This window comes from Mya arenaria, chromosome 16, assembly GCF_026914265.1.
Source record: "Mya arenaria isolate MELC-2E11 chromosome 16, ASM2691426v1".
NCBI lineage: Eukaryota > Metazoa > Mollusca > Bivalvia > Myida > Myidae > Mya > Mya arenaria.
In genome coordinates this window covers 17,549,946-17,575,630 of record NC_069137.1, presented here as the reverse complement: position 1 = coordinate 17,575,630, position 25,685 = coordinate 17,549,946, and the positions used below count along the sequence as shown (strand labels likewise).

The window sequence follows — 25,685 nt, the reverse complement described above, 5'->3', positions numbered from 1 at the left end:
TTTAATCAAAGCGCCTACTATAATTTTAAGCTCGTGTGTTTGTCAGAACAATTGTATTTGGAACGCACTCGTTCTTTCATAAGTTCAGTATATTTACGGATTTATCTTTCATGTACACACAAAAGAGAAGCATCTTAATGGACAACTTAAATTTCAATCAGATATCAGTTTTTACTGTGACGAGTTATGACTGTATGAATGGTATATGAAGATATGCTTCGGCAGTTTTTACTTCAGTGGTTACATACAGCGAAATTGCTTACATGATAAAGGAAACACTCGTTAATGATAAACAATTACTTTTTATTTCCGTGACATGATACTTAAACATCCTTTCAGAAATTTATTACATTGAAAGAGTTTAAAGATACAAACAAAGTGGACTTGTTTAAGGTGATATTTGGTATATTTTATTAAAAACACCGAAAACAGCTCCGGCCTATTGTTGGTTACAGTGCTTATGGTGTGACAGGAAGGTTATTTATTTGTAGAGTTTAGATGTGCACTGTAGAGAAAAAGAAAACGTAATGAAGGTAGACTTTCGTTCAATCTTCCGTCTTAATTATGCCGTACAGTGACGTTAGTGAAATACGATACATACTTAATGTAATGTAATGTAATAGAGGACTAATATCAGCGAGTGTGAATACTTAGAACGATCACAGTCAAACAATGATGGAAACTGTGTAGTGGAGTAATACAACGTTTCCAGCCTACAAATAAAAAGAACAAACAAGTCCATATGGCTTTGAGCACTATGAGTAATTTAGGAAATACTACCACTGCGACGACATCAGCAACTACGCCGACAGAAGAGATCCCTACGGCAAATAGAGTTATAGAAGGAATTGTTCTAAGTTTAGTGATCTGTGTGAGCGTCATTGGAAACCTGTCCCTCTGGATTGTGGTCCTCCGATCCCGGGCGCTAAGGACATTGACCAGCATGTTTATTCTTGGTTTATCCACTGCAGGTAATGTTATTATTGATGTGTAAATTGTAAGAATAAAATTTGACGCAGACGAAAAACGTGATATTTTCTATAAAAAACGAACAAAAATGCTACATAAATTGCTTCTTGAGATTATCTTGTAATTTAAATCTAAATGGGGCAAATGACCTATCTAATTTATAAGCAATGATCTGCAGGAAGTGTTCTCATATTTTGTATTGCTTTAAAGTGACACTTTTATTCAAAATCAATACATACACATGTATAACAAACATACATTTGAGTGATAAACCTTAAACTACTTACTAAATAAGTAATTACTTAAGTCTCAATAGTTTCACGAATTTAAAATGCTAAGTCTTTTAAAAAAACCTGGTTGTAACGCATCACCGTTGATACATTCAACATTTAGTGTTAAAAACACCCAAAACGCCGTTAAATATCTAAGTTAAAATAAAAGTCTTAGAACATGAATTATACAAAACAATTGTGACAGCGTGATGACGCCATTTAAGGTTCGGTTAAGTCGGCTCGGTATTCAAACATAAACATTCTCGAAACAAAAGCGTCCGTAGAATCAACGACAATGCACCAAACATTGCCGAAAAATTGACAGGTGCCAGGTCAACTTACGCATTGACGTTTACTTCTAAAAATAAAATATAATCTAGTAAATAGAATATACTATAAATAAAGTTACCCTAACAACTTAAAAAAGCGTTTATGATTTAATTCTATATATGGTCATATTTTGTAAGGAAACACTTCTTTAAATTACGTCTGCAAAACTATGTAAATAGAAGGAGGTGAACAATATTGATCGCTCCACAGGCATCTGAATCATTGTTTGTCATTAAAATATTGTTTAAAACCATTTTGGGTACATATAATGAGATAAACAACACATCTGAAGATATTTAGTGTCTTTGATATACAAACAAGAAACAAGGTATGTAACTCAAACTTACCCGATTTCACGGTAGAGTCCAGTTTTATGTAAATTTCTCAACCAACATATAAACAATCCATTTTTAAATAAATGACATAAAAAGAAGAGTCAATTACCTTTAAAATGGTGTGCGATATGTTGGTATAACTATATTGTCTTTAGACAAACAAGCATAATTCAATGTCAAATTCTCATGTTTTTCTTTAGTCGGAAAGAGTACAGCAAATTAAAATCTTCAATTTTCCCCGTGTAAACAGCACTGAACACAGACCTATTAAAGTAATTTTATGCTTCAGTGTACAGATAAATTAATTCCATGCCATAATATCACGAAAAGACTAACATCACAATGTTAGAAACAACTGTATCAGTCTTTAAACTAAATCCTCTTTAAATTTCGTAGGCACCCGGCCATTTTACCGACAAGCGCCCAGATGATGTCATTGACATGTACATTTAACATCTTTGTACCGGCTTGAATGTGAGCCACACAAGCTTGGATGGGTCAAATACTCTTCTTTGGAGGTTGATCAGAAACATTTGAGCGCTGTCAGGAAAATGTCCGCCTCAAACAAAATTGTAAAGTGGATTTAATTTAAAGACTGATACGGTACTTTCTGAAACTGTGGTGTTAGTCTTATTGTGATATAAAGGAATGGAATTAATTTATCTGTACACTGAAGTATAAAATAACTTTAATAGGTCTGTGTTTAGTACTGTTTACAAGGGGGAAATTTAAGATTTTATATTTGCTGTACTCTTTCCGACTAAAGAAAAACATGAGAATTTGACATTGAATTATGCTTGTTTGTCTAAAGACAATATAGTTATACCAACATATCGCACACCATTTTAAAGGTAATTGACTCTTCTTTTTATGTCATTTATTTAAAAATGGATTGTTTATATGTTGGTTGAGAAATTTACATAAAACTGGACTCTACCGTGAAATCGGGTAAGTTTGAGTTACATACCTTGTTTCTTTTATGTATATCAAAGACACTAAATATCTTCAGATGTGTTGTTTATCTCATTGTATGTACCCAAAATAATTTTAAACAATATTTTAGTGACAAACAATGATTCAGATGCCTGTGGATCGCTCAGTATATGTCGACAATTTTAATCATTTCTTCAATATGCAGTTATTTTCCGCTAGTTTCACCGTAGTTGTGCCTTAATGACAGGGGCTCATTAGTCCATATAGCCGTTATAAATCATAATTTCTGCTAGCTGAACGCTATATTGACTAATATAAGCTCATTGTGATTTTGTTTCCTGGATCACGTTGTAATCATGGAAGCTGCCATATTGAATTCGGCCAGCCAATGAAGTTCCGTGTTGCAAAACATCCCGATTACCCATCATGCAAATTATACCCAATATCACCGACCTATACACCATTTATAGGTCCTCGCAAATATCATACATTTCAAGACCTACTGCATATTAATATTTTATTAGACAAGTATTTTTAGGCAAGTTTTGCATGCATTATTATGTTTGAAAATATTTTTTTATAATCTTGTCCATAGATATTTTAATTTACTAAATATATTTTTTGAACAAATATTTTGCTTCCAGTCCGTATAAAATTTTATTAAATGTATACATGTATATATTTGACATAGAATATTGCAGCGTATGGCATGTCATCATAGCTGTGATGTAAAATGAGCTGAGATTGAGATTTGACTTACGTATTATTATTCTATTCTGACCTGATTGTGCCCTCGGTTCAACGAACTCCTTCCTGTAATTATAAAACTGTGACATTAGAATAAACATACCTATACAAAATCAATATATATGATGAAAGTTTTCTAGTCATATTAAAACGCTGGACATAACAAAGCACCTTCCTCAAAGAATATTAAATGAATAAAAGAAAATTTTCCACCGAAGTCTTGTTTAATCGATACCCGTTCCAAGCGCTATTCAGAAACAACTCTTTAGTTCAGTTTAAAGGTCAAACGTGCAATTTTAATGAAAGGTAAAATCTCGTTTTGATGATTAAAGTTTTCTTCCGTTTGTCGGTTATTGAGTTCTTATTGCTTAAACGATAACATGGTTATAATAGTAACATTGAACAATGTTTCTAGGTAAATGACACGTGTAACAACTCTCTAGACAAAACACACCTTAGTCAACGGCACACCTATATACACTATAACATATCATAAATGTCTGTTCCACCAGAGCTAGCGTGGTCATGATATTTTGCAAAAATATATTTTAATTAAATGTCATGATCGCAATTAATTATATCTACATACATATCTTTCATATTTGAAGACACAATTAATTACTTTAACACCTGTCCTCACACTCATGGTAGTTTTTCGTATTGTTTTGTGGATGGGCAACGTGTGAAAACATACGTCAATCTATGGCACATTTTTATACGATATAACACATAGTAATCCCCTTTCCGCCATGCCTAGCGTGGTTCCTGATTTGTAAAAAAACAATTCTAATTAAATGTACAATCCCTTTTGTCACCCCGGTATGGATTAGTTTCCTTTTAGATATGTTTATGAATGACATTACAACATCAAATGCGTACTCCCTTTAAATGATATGGGAGCAGTCAGAAAATGATTGTAAGAGATATGTTGATTTTAGCATGATATGTTGCCGTTTGAATTGCTGAATTCAAGGATTAAACGTTCTGTTAATAATAAAATGCTACTGGTTATTTTTTGTGAACAAATTTATGGTTCATGCACTATGTCGAAAAACATAATTTGCACTAAAATCATCTGTATACCTTGCGAATGTTAATGTATTTCATGATATAAGCTAAAATAGCTTGCTGATTACCATTATCAGTTCATGTTCTACGCCATAGCTAGACAATAAATAATTATTTCCATAACAAATGTTTAGATTGCACGGTTTTGAGACATACGCATTCAAGAGTCCGTAGATGCGAACTTGAGCATACCTCATAGTACAAAGTATGCAGGCCCTGACCCTATTGCAATCTTACCGTTGAACATAAATGACTCAATGTCATGTTGTATCTGTCTGCATACATGTGTATCAGTTATTATGTGCAATTCGATCATGCATGTCGCCTTTATAGCTAGTAGATATGATACAAACTCTTGTAATTGTAAAGGATTTTGAGCAGCCACGTAATCCATCTTTATTAAACCATTGATCATCACTTGTATAATGACCGTAGGAAATTGACGAGATTTGTTGTTCTCCTGTAATGGTCTACTTAAAACGGTTTGGAATCAGACGATGGCGTTTACATCTTGTCAATGAAAAATAACGATGCGGTTTGCTAATTAGCTACTATCTGAATATCTTAAACTTAAACCTTCACTAAAACGTGACCTAAACTTTGTCTAAGCTGGTTAATGTCTGTTCTGTTCTTATAAACAATTACAACGGCAGCTCTGCGCAGGCCGGTAAAGCCCAGTGCCGCAGTAATTGATAAGAATACCAAAAACTTAATGGTTACTTTCTTTATATTGAGCTCGAAACTAAGGTGTTAAGGTCTTAAATGAAATACAGATACGGATACTACTACAACACCGATACTGATACTGCTACCACACCGGTACTGCTATCACACTGATACTGCTACCAACCGATACTGATACCACACCTCACTGATACTGCTACCACACCGATACTGCAACAACACCGATTCTGATACTGCTAACAAAGAGATACTGATACCTCACCGATACTGATACTGCTACCACAACGATACGGATACCACACCGATACTGATACTGCTATCACACCGATACTGCCACCACACCGATACAGATACTACTACCACACCTCTCTGATACTGCCACCACACCGATACTGATACTGCTACAACGCCGATACTGCTATCACACCGATACTGATACTGCTACCACACCGAAACTGATACTGCTACCACACCGATACTGCTTCCACTCCGATATTGATACCACTACCACACCGATACTGATACTGCCATCACATCGATACTGCTACAACACCGATACTGCTTCCACACCGATACTGCTACCACACCAATACTGTTACTACACTGATACTGCTACCACTCCGATACTGATGCTGCTACTACACCGATAATGCTACCACACCGATACTGCTACCAAACCGATACTGCTACCAAACTGATACTGATACTGCTACTACACCGATACTGTTACCACATCGATACTGCTACCACACCGAAACTGCTACTTCACCGATACTGCCACCACACCGATACTGCTACCACACCAATACTCCCACCACACCGATACTGCTACCGCACCGATACTGCCACCACACCGATACTGCTACCACACCAATACTCCCACCACACCGATACTGCTACCGCACCGATACTGCCACCACACCGATACTGCCACCACACCAATACTCCCACCACACCGATACTGCTACCGCACCGATACTGCCACCACACCGATACTGCTACCACACCAATACTCCCACCACACCGATACTGCTACCACACCGATACTGCCACCACACCGATACTGCTACCACACCGATACTGCTACCACACCGATACTGCTACTATACTGATTCTGCCACTTCACAGATGTCGTCATCGAGTCGTTATCCGATATGTTGGTTAGTTGTCTTGCACTAACTTTACCATGATTTCAATAAACATCTTCATTTCTACCAGTGTTATATAAGGAATGACTCCGAAGATTTACTTTCAATTTATTTATTTTCAAATCGTTAGTCAACGATATTGGATACGGCAGTGGTTGCGGCTACGACACTCGCCGCTAGCCTTCTATTTGAAGCCGCATCTAGCAATAATAAGGTTTCAGTGATGCAATGTCATGTGTCATAATATTATATTCATGTTTCTATCCTTAAGCTTTAACGTTTAATCAAAGCGCCTACTATAGTTTTAAGCTCGTGTGTTTGTCAGAACAATTGTATTTGGAACGCACTCGTTCTTTCATAAGTTCAGTATATTTACGGATTTATCTTTCATGAACACACAAAAGAAAAGCATCTTAATGGGCAACTTAAATTTCAATCAGATATCAGTTTTTACTGTGACGAGTTATGACTGTATGAATGGTTTATGAAGATATGCTTCGGTAGTTTTCACTACAGTGGTTACATACAGCGAAATTGCTTACATGATAAAGGAAACAGTCGTTAATGATAAACAATTACTTTTTATTTCGGTGACATGATACTTAAACATCCTTTCAGAAATTTATTACATTAAAACAGTTTAAAGATACAAACAAAGTGGACTTGTTTAAGGTGATATTTGGTATATTTTATTAAAAACACCGAAAACAGCTCCGGCCTATTGTTGGTTACAGTGCTTATGGTGTGACAGGAAGGTTATTTATTTGTAGAGTTTAAATGGACACAGTAACAGAAATGAAAACGTAATGAAGGTGGACTTTCGTTAAATCTTCCGTCATACTTTCGCCGTACAGTGACGTTTCTAAAATACGAAACATACTTGAGTAATTGGATAGAGGACTAATTTCAGCGAGTGTGAATACTTAAAACAATCACAGTCAAACAATGATAGAAACTGTGTAGTGGAGTAATACAACGTTTCCAGCCTACAAATAAAAATAACAAACAAGTCCATATGATTTTGAGCACTATGAGTAATTTAGGAAATACTACCACTGCGACGACAGCAGCATTGACGCCGACAGAAGATATTCCTACGGCAAATAGAGTAATAGAAGGAATTGTTCTTAGTTTAGTGATCTGTGTGAGCGTCATTGGAAACCTGTCCCTCTGGATTGTGGTCCTCCGATCCCGGGCGCTAAGGACATTGACCAGCATGTTTATTCTTGGTCTGTCCACTGCAGGTAATGCCATTATTGATGTGTAAAATGTTATAATGAAGTTTGATGCAGACGGAAAACGTGATATTTTCTAAAAGAAAAGAACAAAAATGTAACATAAGACACCTCTTGAGATTATCTCTTAATTTAAATCTAAGTCGGGCTATGCAATTGTCCTATCTATATAAGCAATGATCGCATTGATAATAAAATATGTTTATTTGCTATCTGGTATATTCCATCACAATCGGCGCAATACGCAGTAAAAAATGTTTTCGGAGTGTGCAGGAAGTGTTCTCATAGTGTGTACTGCTTTAAGTATTTTTTCAGGTCGTAACGCATCACTGTTGATACATCCAACATTTAGTGTTAAATAGGCCGTTAAACATTTCAGTTAAAATAAGCGTCTTTGAACATGAATTTAAAAATAAACAATTTTGACCGAAAACCGTCCGTAGAATCATCGAAAATGCACAAACGATTGACAAGTGCCAGGTCAAGTCTTACGCATTGACGTTTACTTCTAAATATAAAATATAATCTTGTATATAGAATATACTATAAATATAGTTTCCCTAACAACTTAAAATAATTCTATAAATGGTCAGATTTTGTAAGGAAACACTTCATTAAATTACGTATGCAAAACTATGTAAATTGAAGGAGGTGAACAATATTGATCGCTCAATATATGTCGACAATTTTAATCATTTCTTCAATATGCAGTTATTTTCCGCTAGTTTCACCGTAGTTGTGCCTTAATGATAAGGGCTCATGAGTCCATATAGCCGTTATAAATCATAATTTCTGCTAGCTGAACGCTATATTGACTAATATAAGCTCATTGTGATTTTGTTTCCTGGATCACGTTGTAATCATGGATGCTGCCATTTTGAATTCGGCTAGCCAATGAAGTCCCGTGTTGCAAAACATCCCGATTACCCATCATGCAAATTATACCCAATATCACGGACCTATAGGAATGACGTCACCATTACGTCATATGTACTTCCGTTGTGTGGAAAATTCTCAATAAAAAAAATGTTCTTATAATTGATAGACATGTTTTTACATGCTCAATACACTGTAAATCAAAATTATCATTATTCCTGAAACTTTTATACCTTAAGTATCTATTCTTGCTTGATTTATCATTTAGAGTAGAGATTAAAGCATTAACCGCTGCCCTATAGTTGAAAGGTCATTTTGGAAGAACTGTCATGGCGGACGGTGCAATTTTTAGAGTTTGTTTTTCAAGTGGAGTGATTTTTCTTAGGAATAACTTGACCCCCCTTTTTATTTGCTTAAAAGGTAATTTAAAGCTTGTACTTTAAGAATATATGTGATTATCATAGCCTGCATTCGCTCGAAATGCCTTTAAATGTTGTCTAAAAATTATAATTTTACATTGAATTATATAGGGAATAACAATGGTGGTGTGTAACCTATACACCATTTATAGGTCCTCGCAAATATCATATATTTCAAGACCTACTGCATATCAATATTTTATTAGACAAGTATTTTAAGACATGTGTCGCATGCATTATTATGTTTGAAAAATCTTTTTATGATCTTGTCCATAGATATTTTAATTTACTAAATATCTGTTTTTAACAAATATTTTGCTTTCAGTCCGTATAAATTTTCATTAAATATATACATGTATATGTATTTGACATAGAATATTGCAGCGTATGGCATGTCATCATAGCTGTCTTGTAAAATGAGCTGAGATTGAGATTTGACTTACATATTCTGATGATATTCTGACCTGATGGTGACCTCGGTTCAACGAACTCCTTCCTATAATTATAAAACTGTGACATTAGAATTAACATACCTATACAAAATCAATATATATGATGAAAGTTTTCTTGTCATATTAAAACGCTGCACACAACAAAGCATCTTCCTCAAAGAATTTTAAATGAATAAAAGAAAATTTTCCCACTGAAGTCTTGTTTAATCGATACCCGTTCCAGGCGCTATTCAGAAACAACTCTTTAGTTCAGTTTAAAGGTCAAACGTGTAATTTTAATGAAAGGTAAAATCTCATTTTGATGATTAAAGTTTCCTTCCGTTTGTTCGTTAATGAGTTCTTATTGCTTAAACGAGAATATGATTATAATAGTAACATTGAACAATATTTCTAGGTAAATGGCACGTGTTACAACTCTATAGACAAAACACACCTAAGTCAATGGCATATCTATATGTACTAGGTGTTATTTTAAACGTCCGTTCCACCACACATAGCGTGGTCATGATTTTGCAAAAATATATATTAATTAAATGTCATGATCGTAAATAGTTATACCTACCTACGTACCTATCCTTTTTAAGCAATTAAGTAGACACAATTATCATTTTTTTACATATGTCATCACACTCATGTTAGTGTTTAGTATTTATTTTTTGTGGATGGGCAACGCGTGAAAACGAAATGTCAATCTAGGGCACATTTAATACGGTATAACACATGTTAATCTCCTTTCCGCCATACCTAACATGGTTCCTGTTTGCAAAACAGAATTTTAATTAAATGTACAATCCCTTTTGTCACCCCCGGTATGGATTAGTTTCGTTTTAGATATGTTTATGAATGACATTACAAGATCAAATGCTTACTCGCTATAAATGAAATGGGAACAGTCAGAAAATGATTCTAAGAGATATGATGATTTTAGCATGATGTGTTGCCGTTTGTATTGCTGAATTTAAGGATTAAACGTTCTGTTAATAATAAAATACTACTAGTAATTTTCTGTGAACAAATTAGTGGTACATGCATTATTTCGAACAGCATAATTTGCACTTAAATCATCTGTCTACCTCGCAAATATAATTGGATTTCATTATATAAGCTAAAATAGCTTGCTAATAACCACTGTCAGTTCATGTTCTACGCCATAGCCAGTGTGTGTATACCACGTGATAAATTACGGCATATTTGCTACGTCGGAGGGCAGAAATGTGCTTAAAATGAAGACTTAAATCAAAGATATTTTTTTCATTTACAACTCTATTTGAAATGAAACAAAGAGCAGTATATGCCGCTTACACAGTGCTCCGTCAGCCGGCCGTATTGTGAAGAGGTTTGTCGAAGTATTTTAAGAAACTAAACTCCCATCAAATTCTGGTAAAAGACCGATGGTGGGGCTCCATTAGCGGCGTAGACTGCACTATGTTTCATTTAAAATGGTAAAGAAATAGTGAAGTTATCTTTGTTTTTAGTCTTTTTTTCAAATCAAAGTATTGTCTTCCTACGTAGCATTTATGACGTGGTAAACACAAACTGATAGCTAGACAATATAATATGTCCAAGACCAATTTTTGCACGTTTTTGAGACATTCGCATTCAAGGGTCCGTAGTAGCGAACTTGAGCATACCTCATAGTACAACGTATGCTGGCCGTGACCTTAATGCAATATAACCATTGGACATGAATGACTCAATGTCATGTTGCATTTGTCTGCGTACATGTGTACCAGTTATTATGTGCAATTCGGTCATGCATGTCGCCTTTATTGCTAAGTAGATATGATACAAACTCTTGTAATTGTAAATGATTTTGAGCAGCCACGTAATCCATCTTTATTAAACCATTGATCATCACTTGTATAATGACCGTAGGAAATTGACGAGATTAGTTGTTCTCCTGTAATGGTCTACTTAAAACGGTTTGGAATCAGACGATGGCGTTTATATCTTGTCAATGAAAAATAACGATGCGGTTTGCTAATTAGCTACTATCTGAATATCTTAAACTTAAACCTTCACTAAAACGTGACCTAAACTTTGCCTAAGCTGGTTAGTGTCTGTTCTAGTTTTATAAACAACTACAACGGTTACTCGGTGCAGGTCGGTAACGCCCAGTGCCGCATTGATTGATAAAAATACCTAAACGTAATGGTTACTTTCTTGATATTGAGCTCGAAACTAAGGTGCTAAGGTCTTAAATGAAATATAAATGAAATACACGTGGTTGCTGATGTTCGAACTATTAAAAAACGTATAACTCGATTTATTCAAAGTTTTGTATATTGGTCCTTTATATCTTTTTTATTGTGGCAATTTCTTAACAGACAAAATATTATAATGTATATACCTAAAACTTTTTAGTGAAGTAATACAATACTTCACAATTTATTTTGCATAATTTTTGCATTTTATTTCCATATTCACACCATTAAGATTCAATTTGTTACGCATCAAATTGGTAACAGTATACAAAAGATCACAAAACATTCATGCTCTATAAACACTGTTTGACAGTCCTTCCATAAAAGCGTTATATCTCTTTGCATTCATTCAATGTTGAATTTAATTGATGTTAACTAAAGTGTATTCTTGCATTAAACATATATTAACCTATGTAATTGCCTTATTTTAAATGTATTGTTGTCAACAATAAAACAGTAACCTTACACGCATAGCCTATTCAGTATTGCATTGCTTAATTAAAATACAGACATACGCTGTACCACAAATCCAAAATGTGGATCAGATTTAACTTATCAATATTCGTTATCATGGATAATATATGTCTATAAAGATATGCTTAAAAATGACATTATGACACTATTTTGAAGTTTGAACTATTTCTTTAGGTAGAGATAGTGTAAAAATGACATGAAGATATAATTAATAATATTAATTCACGTCTCGCTACTGCTTTATTACGCAGTAGTGGGACAGGTATTCGTTAAACAAGTTAAGGCACTTCCTAACGTTAACATTATTAGTTGAAAGCAACCATCTGTTTTGGTTGGGACACCCCGTTGAAACATGCACTCGTTGTATTATTCAATACGCGGCTGGTTTCAGCAGAATGCGTAGTTTACCTACAAACGGAATATTGGAATATTTGTATCCGGCGCGCGCTTAATAATAAAGCAAGTGCGTGTGACGCAAACAAAACGGTCGAAAAGAGATGGGGAAGTCATTTATTTGTTTTTGTTTTTACATTGGCTCGAATTAAGGAAACAAAAAGTGATGATGATGATCGAGGTCATTTTTCATCATATGTACATAATACTGGTAGCCAAATGAGTATAGAAACAATCCATCACAGGACAAGAAGAGAGCATTTTGTTTGAATAATAAATTCAGCACCAAAGCATCTCATATGCAAAACAAAATATACATGTATCTTCTTAATCAGAAATGATTTTATAACAATTATAAACTTACTTTCATCGAATCAACAACAAGCGAAAAAATATTTCACCATGCTTACGAAAACTACAGCAAAATGACTTCCAAAACCCCCTTTGACTGTTAACATGTGCGAAGAACGTTAATAATTGTTTTGAGATAAATCATTCTTTGAAAAGTAAACTATTAGTATATTTCATATGACATTGTTATTTCAGATTTACTGGTTGCGACAGTGAACATGCCCTTGACCGTGTACACCATAGTGATGGGAGAATGGAACCTTGGATACAACGCATGCGTACTAGCAGGGTTTGTCAACATGCTGACCTTAGTTACAAGCGTCATGTCGCTATGCAACATTTCTCTTAATAGATATGTCATGGTCTGCCACCCATCGAAGTTCAAGGACATCTATACAGTTCGAAATGCTGTGCTCATGATAATAGGTAAGTAATAGATCCTGTATGGGTAACCGTACTTTTGCAGACAGGCAATCATTAAGTACAACGCTTAATCATTAAGAACTGAACTGTCGCGACTGTTTTATGGGCTGCTTCTTCCACATATAAACTTGATACTAAACATCGTTAACTGTATCGAGCAGGCTCACGGTAATCTGAATAATGATATCCATTCTCCTAATATTTTTAGTATTGACATAGACCTCATTCAAGCCAAGTTAAATTAGTAAAATGTAATCGACCAGGAAAGGAATTCAATTAATTAGATACTCTTTGAACCACAGCTGTTTTTAAATGAACCCTAGTGATCTTTAACTGCTAAGGGCATGTTTATATCTTCATTATATCTTCATTATTTTTTGTAACTGCCTATACTTGCTTTTGCAATTATACTAATCTAAGGAAAATAAGTATCTGATCTGTTAAAATGTCTACTTGAGATCTTTTTTTTATTCAAATGTGTTTTATTTCAGGTGTGGTCACCGTGTCTACATTTCTGTCAATACCGCCACTTATTGGTTGGTCAGAGTATGTGTATACGCCAACTCATTCGTTCTGCTTCGCTGATTGGGTGAACCACATGTCATATGCCTTCTTTATGATTGGTTGCTGCTTTGGGATACCGTTCAGTGTTATGACCGTGTGTAATATACGTATAGTCCGTTCAGTTCGGTTTAGTCGACTCAGAGTAAAGACCAATTCGCGAAATTTAAACTCGTCGGAGATTAATGATTCCTATTTTCGAAGAACTCGACACACCACACTCAGGAGCGATGGTTGTACTTTTTACGAAGACAAAAATGTAGCTAGTTTCGATAATTCTTCATTCAAACTATGTGGGAACCAGAGTTTGAACTCAAAAGGTAAAATTTATGAAAGCATCGAAAAAGATATATCAATCATTGAAATTGATGAAGAAATTCAAATTCTCGACAGAGAAACTAACAAACAAACCGATGAAATTGAAAAATGTGATAACTATATAAATGACTCAAATCAAAGCATGACTAAGGAATCAAACGAAATAATAACGGATGGTGAAGAGATGGTTGTAGTGGAAAAAACATTTGATGCAATGATAGAATCAGACGACAAACTTATAGAAACCATACCAGACAAAACTTCTACGGAGTCAATGTTTCAGTCAAAACCACTAGTGAACAAGATAAATGTTGAAATGAACAAAAGTAAAACTTCTAATACTCAAAGTCTAAACGATCAAAATACAAGTCCGTCGGTAAAAGACAGTTCTTTGGCACATCCACCTTGGAAATCAACAGTGGAACAGTTTATTCAACATCCTAGTCCTCGGCCAATATCACCTGAACCTTCATCCGATACGTCCATAAAAATACGACCCTCTAGTTCAGTATCTGTCAATCCGTCAAGACCCTTTTCCATGCGCCAAACACCACCGTTTCGTAGAAGGGAGGAATTGCGGCTAGCATTATCACTTACTGTTGTTGTAGTTGTGTTTGTTATATGCTGGTTGCCTTATTGTATATCAATGATATTGTCCATATTTGCAAGTGGTAAAGTTCCAAGAGAGTTTCATATGTTCACCTTGTTGATAGGTTATGCAAATAGCGGATGTAATCCCATTATTTACGGCGTTATGAACAAGCGATTTAAGGTCGGCTTTGAACGTCTGTTTTGTTTCTGGCGTAAATCAATCGACTCTTCAATAAGTAGTGCATAGAGTCGACCCAATAAGTTTACAATATATTTAGTTAACAACCGTTTTTGAAGTATTGCGTGAAAATGCAACAAGCATGAAATAAAGAATGTACTAATGCATTTTGTTGCGTTTATATAAACTATGAAACAAAACCTGGATCCCTTTGAGCTGACATTTGCACAGTGTTTCGTATGTTGTTTTTTTTACCAGTGTTAGTTACATGGTTAGTGACGTCACATTTGAAGTTCGAGTAATATAAAAAGCACCTCTATTCGATAATCAAAATCGCTGGGTTTTTATCATTTTACAATCGATTTAAATAAAACATAGCGTAGTCTAAGTGGAAAGATATCTAGTACACCAGTTTTTGAGATATTTATTGCAAATTGCATGTTGTTTTCAAACAATTTGTTAACATGTTCAGGTCATTACCATTAGCAAATCGCTTTAGAAGTAAGTATCACGTTACAATCTCAATAAACAGAGTTAAAATGCTTACTAATGAGACTCATGTAAGGGTATTCAAAAATGCAAATAGTAGTTTAAAGGACTAATTATATCACGAAAAATACAGGGACAAGCCACCTTGTACAACATTAAAAATAAACCCTATTAAAAATGCACCATGCAAGGCTCCAAATGAAAGTGGACTAGAAACACAGACTTAAACACATTGGTAGGAGCATTTTGAATAAGGAACTCTACACTTAGTTTCAGTATGACTATGAATAAAAGCAACATATGAAAGGTAAATAATAAGGCCTAATATAGAGATATGTCAGTTTTGAAGTTTGCTGTCGCAAGAAACAAAATGAATTTGAATATCGGGAAAAGCAGTTCTTTTATAAGATGGTGGTCACTGATGCATATAGCTGTTAGCTCATTCTCATAGTAAGATAAAATTTGTTTATACAGTTCCAGTTTGGGGGAATGTCTAACGGCGTCTCTCATGATACGGCTTCATACTGATCCCTGAGACAGCATGTGAAGTTGTAAATAAAATGGTTTGGTAGTAATGCAAATATAAGAGAGAAAAATATTGATACATCAATGGTGTCAGGTTTACACACTTCTAAAAAATAAGGCTAAGTGTGTGGTAATTCTGGGAGCAACTTCAACATTAAAATCAATCATAGTTGAAGATCTTCAGGGCTCAATTCTAGATCCACTTTTGTTTCTTGTTTACACTAATGAAAACAATAAACGAAATGGATGCAAATATCAAATTATTTGCTGATGATACAAGTATCTTTGTTATATTGGACTCCACCCAGACTGCAGCTATAAAACTTGAGACATATATTAATAAACTTTCTGTCTGGTTTGGTAAGTGGCATGTTAAGTTTAATCCTTATAAATCTAAATTAATACTCAAATAAACTATATTGAAGACGCTTGGTTAAGAGTTAGCATCATGAAACGTCTATGTGACTGCTTCACATTGAATCCGGCTTCGACAGCGTAGATATAAGAAGAGAAAAACACAAGCTTGTACCCATCTACGACCTGATTATCTTTCAAGTTTGATTCATGTGACGGTAGGTCAAGCCACAACAATATCATTTAAAAACTCGTCCAATATATCTAGCCTTCGTACACGACATACACGCAACTATATTTGAATTCATTCGTTTCTTAAACAATCTCAGTATGAAATAGTCTCCCAGCTGAAGCACATGGACACTGTTTCTGGTTTAAAAGCTTACTTACTGTCGAATAATTCTAAACCAAATAATCTGTTTTAATACGAAAAACGCAGGTAACAGGACATTCACCCTCACTTACGGAACGAATGCAGTTCATTAACCATCACCTTTTTGTTAAAAATATTGTTCCCTCATTCCCCTGCTCGTGTGAAATTCAGGACACAACGTATCATAATCTCCTCGTCTATCCTATTTTTCTGATAGGAGACTTATGTTCAACGCTGTGGAAGCTTTGACTGATGTAACGCGTCGCAATTTATCATTAGGTAATACTGCCATATAGAAAACCCAAATAAGACATTGTTTGATACTGTTCATCTCTTTATTAAATTTCAAAATGATGTGATAGCCATTGATCAGTCACACCCAGCTACCTATAACAACCCCCACCCTGTTGTTCTGACCCTTTTCTCCTAGATTGTAACGGGGGTTTCTGTTTGTCTTTATGTTATGTTTGTAAACGCTGATGAATAAAATATGTTTAAATTGAATTACTTGTATTCCCGAATATTTAACTGGCAACTACTTATATATTCATTTGTCGTTGAAAAAAAAAGTAAAAAGGATAATGCGACCTTTAATAGTTTATTTCACGGAATATTGGCGTTCGAATTGAAAATTAATCTTCCATTACTGTCTTTTTTCAAACATTCCTACCAAAAGGGAAACCCGCCCGGTTCTACGAAGTATAATATTTCGAGCGAATAACATAACTAACAACTTGATATATTGACAGCTCACTCAATTATTGGGGCTTACAATTCTTTAAAAGTACAACTGACAAATGTTAAAGTCCCATTAAGTTTGAGTAATGTCATCTTTTTTGTTTGTTTGTATACCCTCCCCTCCCCCGTGCATACCACGTGACTCTGTGCATTACTTATGATTTGGATTTTTTTAACTAAGACGTGTTGGGTTTAATAAGTATTCCCGGTTATGCATCTGAAAACACTTTTGTATCATTATTTTACTCTTTGATATCGAAATTGCAGAAAAATACAGTTATTTTACAACAATTATTTACAGTTATTCACGTTTTGAAAAATATAATCTTTATAGATTTGAGGTGATTGGTTGAAGTACTTGTAGTACTTCAGTAATTAGGTGAATTAGTTTTGTGGGATACTGGTAACATGATATCCTTGTTTTTTTTTGTCCGGTATATGGGGAAAACTATTCTGTTCTGGTCACTCGAGGTTTTAAATTTGGTGAAGAAGAAGTTATTTTAAAACGTCTGAAAGCAAAGATATATTTTTGATCATATTTCCCGCCCATCTCATCCCTATTTTCAGTTTGATTTTGCTGAAACAGGTGTTCTATTAATTACGCATATTTTTTTATTTATTTACAGAGTTCCACTGTTTGATTGCCTGACATTAGTTAGTAACATATTTGTTACTTTTATGATTTAAAATTTAAGTACGTTTAGTTTCGATCCAGTAGTTTCATGATGTTTCATAGCTACAAGTTGTTATGGATGTTGTTGACTTTAAGGGCGAACGTGGCCACGATTGACAAGGTTACGATCCAAATGTACTGAGACGCTATAACCAATCTTCTAGCATCCGAACCCTGCCTTTTCCAGTGTAGCTGTTCACCAAATACATTGCCAATTCTTAAACTGTTTGTGTTGTTGTATTTTGAGCAAACTGAATAATTAGCTTACTCATATATTGGATAAGTAAGTTGGTTTAAGTGAGGTGCCGGCCTAGTCAAACAATAAAAATTATACCTCTTATGTAAGTGTCACCTTATCCACATCAAAGCATCAGGACTTTCATAAATTCATGACATATTTTGACATCTTAGCCATATATTGAACACATCACGTGATATCTCAATTATCCAATAACGCAACGACAAAGCAGTCTATTCATATATTTGAAAATTGTAATCTTGCAAAACGATATTTGAGCAAATATCAACATTTGCTGATGTGTTCCAGCTTTTGGTATCTTAGTGTTAAACGCTTCTAATGATACACAAAAAAATGTACATTTCACAAAACATGGACGAGTACCAATCTGCGATTCTTCATTCAACAACATAATTTGTATTTGAAAATACTTGCATCAAATCTATTGAAAAAACAGGAGCTTCATTTCTCCCTTTGAAATATCATTTGAAAATGTTCAGTATTCTCTAGTCATTTCTCCATTTTATTCCGGAACCTGCTCAGATACCGTTTGCAAAGCGCTATGCTCCGCACACTTATATACCTTATTAGCATATAATTGAGTCAGTTATACAGTTTGGAGTTGGTGTTTCCCAAACTTTTCTTTAAGAAAACATCATGTGAACCTCGGGAATTTATCAGACATTATATGAGACTCTGTCATAGTTAAATACTCAATCATATGTTTGGTTTTGTTTTGATCTTTAAAGTGAAGTAAATATATAGTTTTGCATTAATCTATTTTGTGCTGTTTAAAATTAGCTTGCTAGCAAGCAACATCTGTAACTGATAACAATCATGCTTATTAAATTGTTTCCATTCATTTATTCATCCATTAATTAATTAATTATTTAATTATTCATTTATTAATTTATTAACATATAAACTTATTAAATTGATTATTCATTCATTCATTCATTCATTCATTCATTCATTCATTCATTCATTCATTCATTCATTCATTCATTCATTCATTCATTCATTCATTCATTCATTCATTCATTCATTCATTCATTCATTCATTCATTCATTCATTCATTCATTCATTTATTCATTCATTCATTCATTCATTCATTCATTCATATTCATTCATTTCCGAATGATATATGCGGCGATTGTAGCTGCTTCCTTAATCCCAAAAACTATAGACGCATGTGAAGCTTGTCTTATTTTCCGAGCAACAACGTTGAAGTATGCCCATAGTCTAGGTGCCGCTGTCGTTGTCGTCGTCGTCGTCGTTGTGCAAAACACTCAGCTAACAACAACTCAGATAAACATTTAAGATATTGCAATAAAACAAGGTACACATCCTTTTTAAATCAATACGCACATGCAAGTAGAGTCCTGTAACTCTGGCCTTAATCAGTGTCGAGTGGTGCCCTTGTTCGACAGAACATCAGACGAGGGTTGGTTTTCGTTCTGCGGCGCTCTTGTTGTTAGTATAATCAAGACACTGAAATGCACAGTATATTTTATGATTTTAACTTTTTGGTCTCTGTATTTAAAAAGAAGATAATTATCTTTAAAGTCTTAATTCGATACGGTTGTTTTCATATCCATTGATGATGTGCACTGACCTACACAGTATCTTTCATAATTTAATTTTTTTTGTCTCTTTTTTCGAAAAGCAGAGAATCCTCCTTGAAGTCTTAATTCTATACAGTTGTATTCATTAACGTTCATGATTAGCCTGGCTTAACTAGAGCTGTCAATGTAAGTGACGAACGCCCCCGAGGTGCCTGACAGAACAACGGAATATGTGTACATGAAGAGCTAACATTCATTTTAAACATATGCAGGATACCATGAGCGTTGACTCCAACTGTGGGTAGCAATGACCTAAGAGCTAGGGATTTCAAAATCCCCCTAAGATGACAATGTAACAGATTGGACAAAACCATATTTACTGTATGTGCATATATGCAGCATTCTAGAAAAAATCGTGTGTGGCCAATTCACTATTAATTACCAGTAAAATTTTATTGCCAATCGAAATTTGAAGCAAATGGTATTTATGAATTGCATGAAATTACCTTATATTTTGTTGTAAATTATTCCGGTACAACATTATTGCAATATCTGCAAAAATAGCATTGATTTGTAAATTTATAGTATTCGGTTCATCTTCGAAACATGCGAAGCAGTAAGGTCGTTTTGTTAATCATAACCCAAAACATAATTTGATACAAGAATCTGACACTTGTGATCATTTTAAATACAATTTTTTTATGCAATTTGTCCGGGAAATGTTTAACTTAGCTCGCCAGATCTTAAACAAAGTAATTGTATGCTGTTATTACGATGTTAGCACTTTCCTAAATGAAGGTCATAATTGGATATACATATGGTTAACAAGGATTTGAAATATTTACAGTAACGGCCTTGGACTTATATCTGACAAAAACTCGAACATCCGTGGCAATTGACATGTACTTACTTCCAATAACAATCCATTGATATCCGAGGATAAATTGACATTTCACGTCCAACAACCGAAATCGACACCATACATCAGGAATGGGAAATAACTAAAGCAAATTGACCAATTACGACATTAAACCCTTAATTTCACGGAAACTTACACACCTTTAATAGCAATTTCATCCGCACGATGCGCACTACCAACTCCGAGTATTACTTGGAATGAATGTCATTCGATATTATTGAACAATACAAGTCTCAAAATTATTTCGATGGGCGAAGGAAACTATCTCCACGTAAATAGTATTACATCCTAACTATATCACTATTTGTATGAGAGGTTACACAGAGTATGTCATCTAGTTGTCTTTAGTCTTTAGCTTTTCTTCTGTGATATACAAGTTACGGCTGCCTAAATTGTAAACGATGATACACTTAAGTAGTTTTCACTACAGTGCTTAAACAGTGATATTGTGAACATGAAATACCACTCTTTAAGAACATACCATCAAAGTGAAACAATTACTTTTTATTTCGGCGTTTCTTTTCGATATATCATTGAGCAAAGTAAACAGTGATGGATATAAAATGGACCTGTTCAACGTGAATTATGATTTTTCGATCATCCGTGATACCAGCTTTGCTCTTAACTTCTTTACAATGCTAAACGTGTAACTGGAAAATGGTATATGTGTTGAATTCAAATGTGCTTAAGTGAGAAAAAGGAAACGTATTTTATATATTAAATACATAGACATACAACATTTAAAATTTAAAACAAAATAGTGATACTCCGCTGGGCATTTTCAAATGGGTCGATATATTGCCCCAATTCACCTCAGAAAGACTGATGCGCTAAGTTCTTTGTCTTCAAAGTACGTCAACATACATTGCTGTTTCATGGCTAAGTCTCTGTCCATTTTTCGGTTATGGCGAGACAAGATTTTCTCAAACACAAGCTGTATTTGGCGTCCGACTGTCTCGGCCTCACGATTCAGCAACGTCGCAAGTATGTAGAACTGCAAATTGCTGCGACCCGCTTAAACGTTTATCTGTCAATGTCATCCTAAAGTTGTATATTTATTTGTACAAAATTAATAATCAAGCTTTATGGCACGCGATCGCAAGTTTGTTTAATACATATCTGCCTCTCAATCTGTTAAATTGTTAAATAAATGCATTTATCCAAGTGAGCATTTAACCTCTTATTCCTGATTCCTGTTTTGTGTAGTTATGTTAGAGCTCATTGACTCTATTGTTTGTCAAACGCTGAGCTGAGGTTCAAGAATACTGCCACATCCCGGGATTTATTTAATACCTCCACTAGGTTATCGTTGTAATGTTTTACCCTTTTACAATCATGTTCCAGTCAAACAAGAGTGCCCTCACATAATATAAACGATTGGCTTTGCGACCTGATTTGAATTTTGATCGGTTTTTGGTTTCAATGAAGTTACATAATCTAGGTTTGATCATTGTTTGCATTAATTTAGTGAAAGTTGATGTAAGATAGATTGACTGGTATGATGCGGGATCAAACTTATTTGGTTTTAGGAGAGAGATGATAACAGCCTCTCTTCATGAGTCTTGTGTTGAACCTGATCACCAGGATTTGTTAAAGGGGCCTAGAAGTGTTGTTTATTGCCAGATATTGTATTGTTTTAAGAATTGCATTGTGTATGCCAAGTTTACCAGTGCGCCACATCTACAATTTGCTAGTGTCCTGTAGTGTCCTGTTGGGTTTAACCATTCTGAAATCTGCATTATACTCAGTATCTTCCCTGGGAGTTTCTGCGTTAATCATATCATATTTTATTGACCCGTTTTTTTATCCCAATGAAGTGTTGTGTATATTCATTATCGCTACTGATCATTTCATTATGTTTTACTAATATGTCTGCCTTATATTTGGGATTGTGTATTACCTCCACGCCAATTTTAATTTGAGGTTCATCGCTCAAAGGACTTCCTTTCACCTTTCATACAAAGTCCAAAAGTCCAAGAGCTTTTTTAGTGAGTTATTGTCGAGCAGAAACTGTGCAAACCCTTGAATTTTGTATTGCTTTCCTTTGCTTTTAGCCTGTCCATTAGCCAGTTTTCATGCTTAATAGTAGTTTTGGTAATTTCCTACATTTTTCTCTTAACTTTATAGCATTATCACATTTAGTGTACCACCATTGGAGAATTTTCTGTACTTATTTAATTTTTGGTTTAGATTTTGGCATGGGTTTATGTGAGGAGTTTCTCATATTAGTGGTTGAAGTTATGGTGTATATCATTTTCAGTTGCATCATAGTTTATGTCGGTATGGCAGAGTTGTTGAAAAAAAATCCATGATTCAGCTGAAGCTTTTTCTGTTTCCCATTTATTTTGTAATATTGTTTTATTTGTGGAATATTTGATTGACGTTATTGATAGTAGATGGTCACTGCCAAAAAGTGTTATTTATTGCATAGAATTCATTGGAGGAGTCCAGATGAGATGAGTGACAAGTCAATAGCACTTCTAGTTCGTCTTGTTTTTCGGAATTTTCGTTGTTTGTCCATCATTTTAATTTTTAATATCATTGTATACGAGAGGTCCAATTATAGAGACGCTTTTATATCTCCTAAGTGATACATTGAACTCGGACAGTCATCCTGATGTCTACTGTAAAAGAACCAACGAACCGCATCAATGACGTCTTTAACAGGTAGGCACTGTAAATAAGATTCATTTCTTGCCGTCAATTTCTATTTTAATATTATATGAAGTAGTTGGATCGTCTTTTTCAATTTGCATAATAGATCTAACGATACAAACGGTTTTGCAAGCTTAAACCAAAACACTAAAGGTCCAAACGTCCTGACATCGTGTGAATTTAAATTTGGAAACAAAATTGGTATGACTCAAAAATGTCTCATGTATATTAACCCTGCACACATACACAAAACACACAAACACAAATCACACGCAGGCACGCACGCACGCACGCACGCACGCGCGCACACACACACACACACACACAATATTTATAGCATACCCAGTGTTCTATTTATCCTTTATTCGCCTTTTCAGTAGTTTTAAGAAAATTATTTAACTCTTAGTACTTCAAGCGCCTTGTTCGGACCATTGCCTGTTGAATTCATCTTGTATTTCAAAAAAATAATGCATCCAAAGGAGCATGAAACTGTTGACAGATTATTCTGGGGTGAAAACAAGCAAACTGATTTGAATGAGAAATTAATTGGGAATACGTTTTTTTTTAAGTATTGTCCAGTCATTATGAAATAACGAAATATATTTAAACTCATGCATAGATAAATTGTCAGATGTTATTTATGACATTTTTCATCAAATACATGTTAATACTTTTACAATAAAGAGAAAAGCACCATCCAGAAAGAAATCTAGCTAGTTTAATAATGATTGTAAAACAGCAAAGATATTTTTTTATCGCTGCAAGAGATTATTGTCTACAAATCAAAATGAAGCAAATCGCTTATTAATTTTGCAATCTAGAAATGAATCTTGTCACGATAAATGTATATCTAAAATACGTACTATAGTATAGAAAGATACTCTTTACGGTGCCTTCGTAAGTCGAACTCGCGAAAGTTTTGGAAGTACATAAAGAAATACAATCAAAAGAATCCAAATATTAACAACGTCAATGTAAAAGAATTGCTAAGCCATTTTAAAATATGTTGTTCGCCTAATTATAATAGCTTTACTGACCACATTAACAATGGTAACGATAATAATGTAAATATTGATTGTCTTGATGGTACGATTACTGTTGACGAAATAGTTAAAACAATTTCATCCATGTCAAGGCACAAAAGCTTTGATATATCTGGAGATGGTTTTTTTTATTGACATTAAGATATAAGATTTTATATTGCCATATCTTGCTCATATTTTTAACTATATTTTGATAGAGGGGTATACCCCGATGCATGGCCCTAAAGGTGTTATTGTTCCAATTTATAAAAAATGTGATACAAAATAATCCCTCTAACTATTGTGGCATAACACTTGCTAATATTATGGCTTATATATTATTTTTAACGTTACGCGTATACATGACTAGTGCGAAAGTGAAAATAAATTTTGATAATGCTCAATTTGGATTTAGAGACAATCGTAGTGCTGTTATTTTTTGTATTTTTATTCATCATACTGTAATACAAAATGTATTTACAAACCAAATTGACTACGAAAAGGCATTTGACACTGTCATTCACCATGCTCTGTGGATATGATTAGTCTATCTGGTATAAGCTGCAAAATGTTAAAAATGCTAAAAAATATACCGAAATGCTTAATGAACAAGCCTTAAAGGGACTGAAAACCGGATTGGCACAACTGTAACGAAACTCAGGACAATTATCTAATAAAATGTGTTACGCTTTGATATCATAATTGTAAAAAAAAGTACCAAAATGTAAAAAAAAAATGTATCGGAGACCGGGTTCGAACCAGTGTCGCAAAAATTGCAGTCCAGCGTCGTATCCACTGAGCTAAGACAGCTTACTCTAATTGGGTGACATAATTAAGCTATACACATACCTCGGTAATATTACGTGATAACACCGACTAGCCAATCACGCCAATAAGGAATGAATTCTACCTGGTAGACATACCCAGTCATCTTTTTTAATGGAAAAATACGAACTAACTGCTAAACTTAAATAAATTGTAAACTATGTGGTACATCAGTTAGTAAGTTTCAATGCATTGTACACATCGATGCCAAGTTTATGTCAGTTTTCGACAATTTTCTTTTTTTCCCCTATTTTATCATACGGAGTACAGCCCCTTTAAGGGCATACACTAATCTCTTATCTAAAAACTATCAGAGATAAGCTAGATAACCAAATTGTTGCCATTTG

At 34.3% G+C, this 25,685-nt stretch overlaps 1 protein-coding gene across 2 annotated transcripts; it reads left to right on the top strand.

The window, feature by feature from the left end:
• Nucleotides 1–306: 306 nt before the first annotated feature.
• Nucleotides 307–15,108, top strand: LOC128222280 (octopamine receptor-like). 2 transcript variants are annotated; one of them, XM_052931244.1, is made up of 3 exons: nt 307–971; nt 13,086–13,316; nt 13,805–15,108. In XM_052931244.1, exons 1-3 carry the CDS (start codon nt 743–745, stop codon nt 15,028–15,030), a joined length of 1,686 nt encoding a protein of 561 aa, XP_052787204.1. In that variant the 5' UTR covers nt 307–742; the 3' UTR covers nt 15,031–15,108. The 2 variants fall into 2 exon arrangements, with proteins under 2 accessions (XP_052787204.1, XP_052787203.1); XM_052931243.1 differs by lacking the exon at nt 307–971 and adding an exon at nt 7,069–7,730.
• The last annotated feature ends 10,577 nt before the right edge of the window (nt 15,109–25,685 follow it).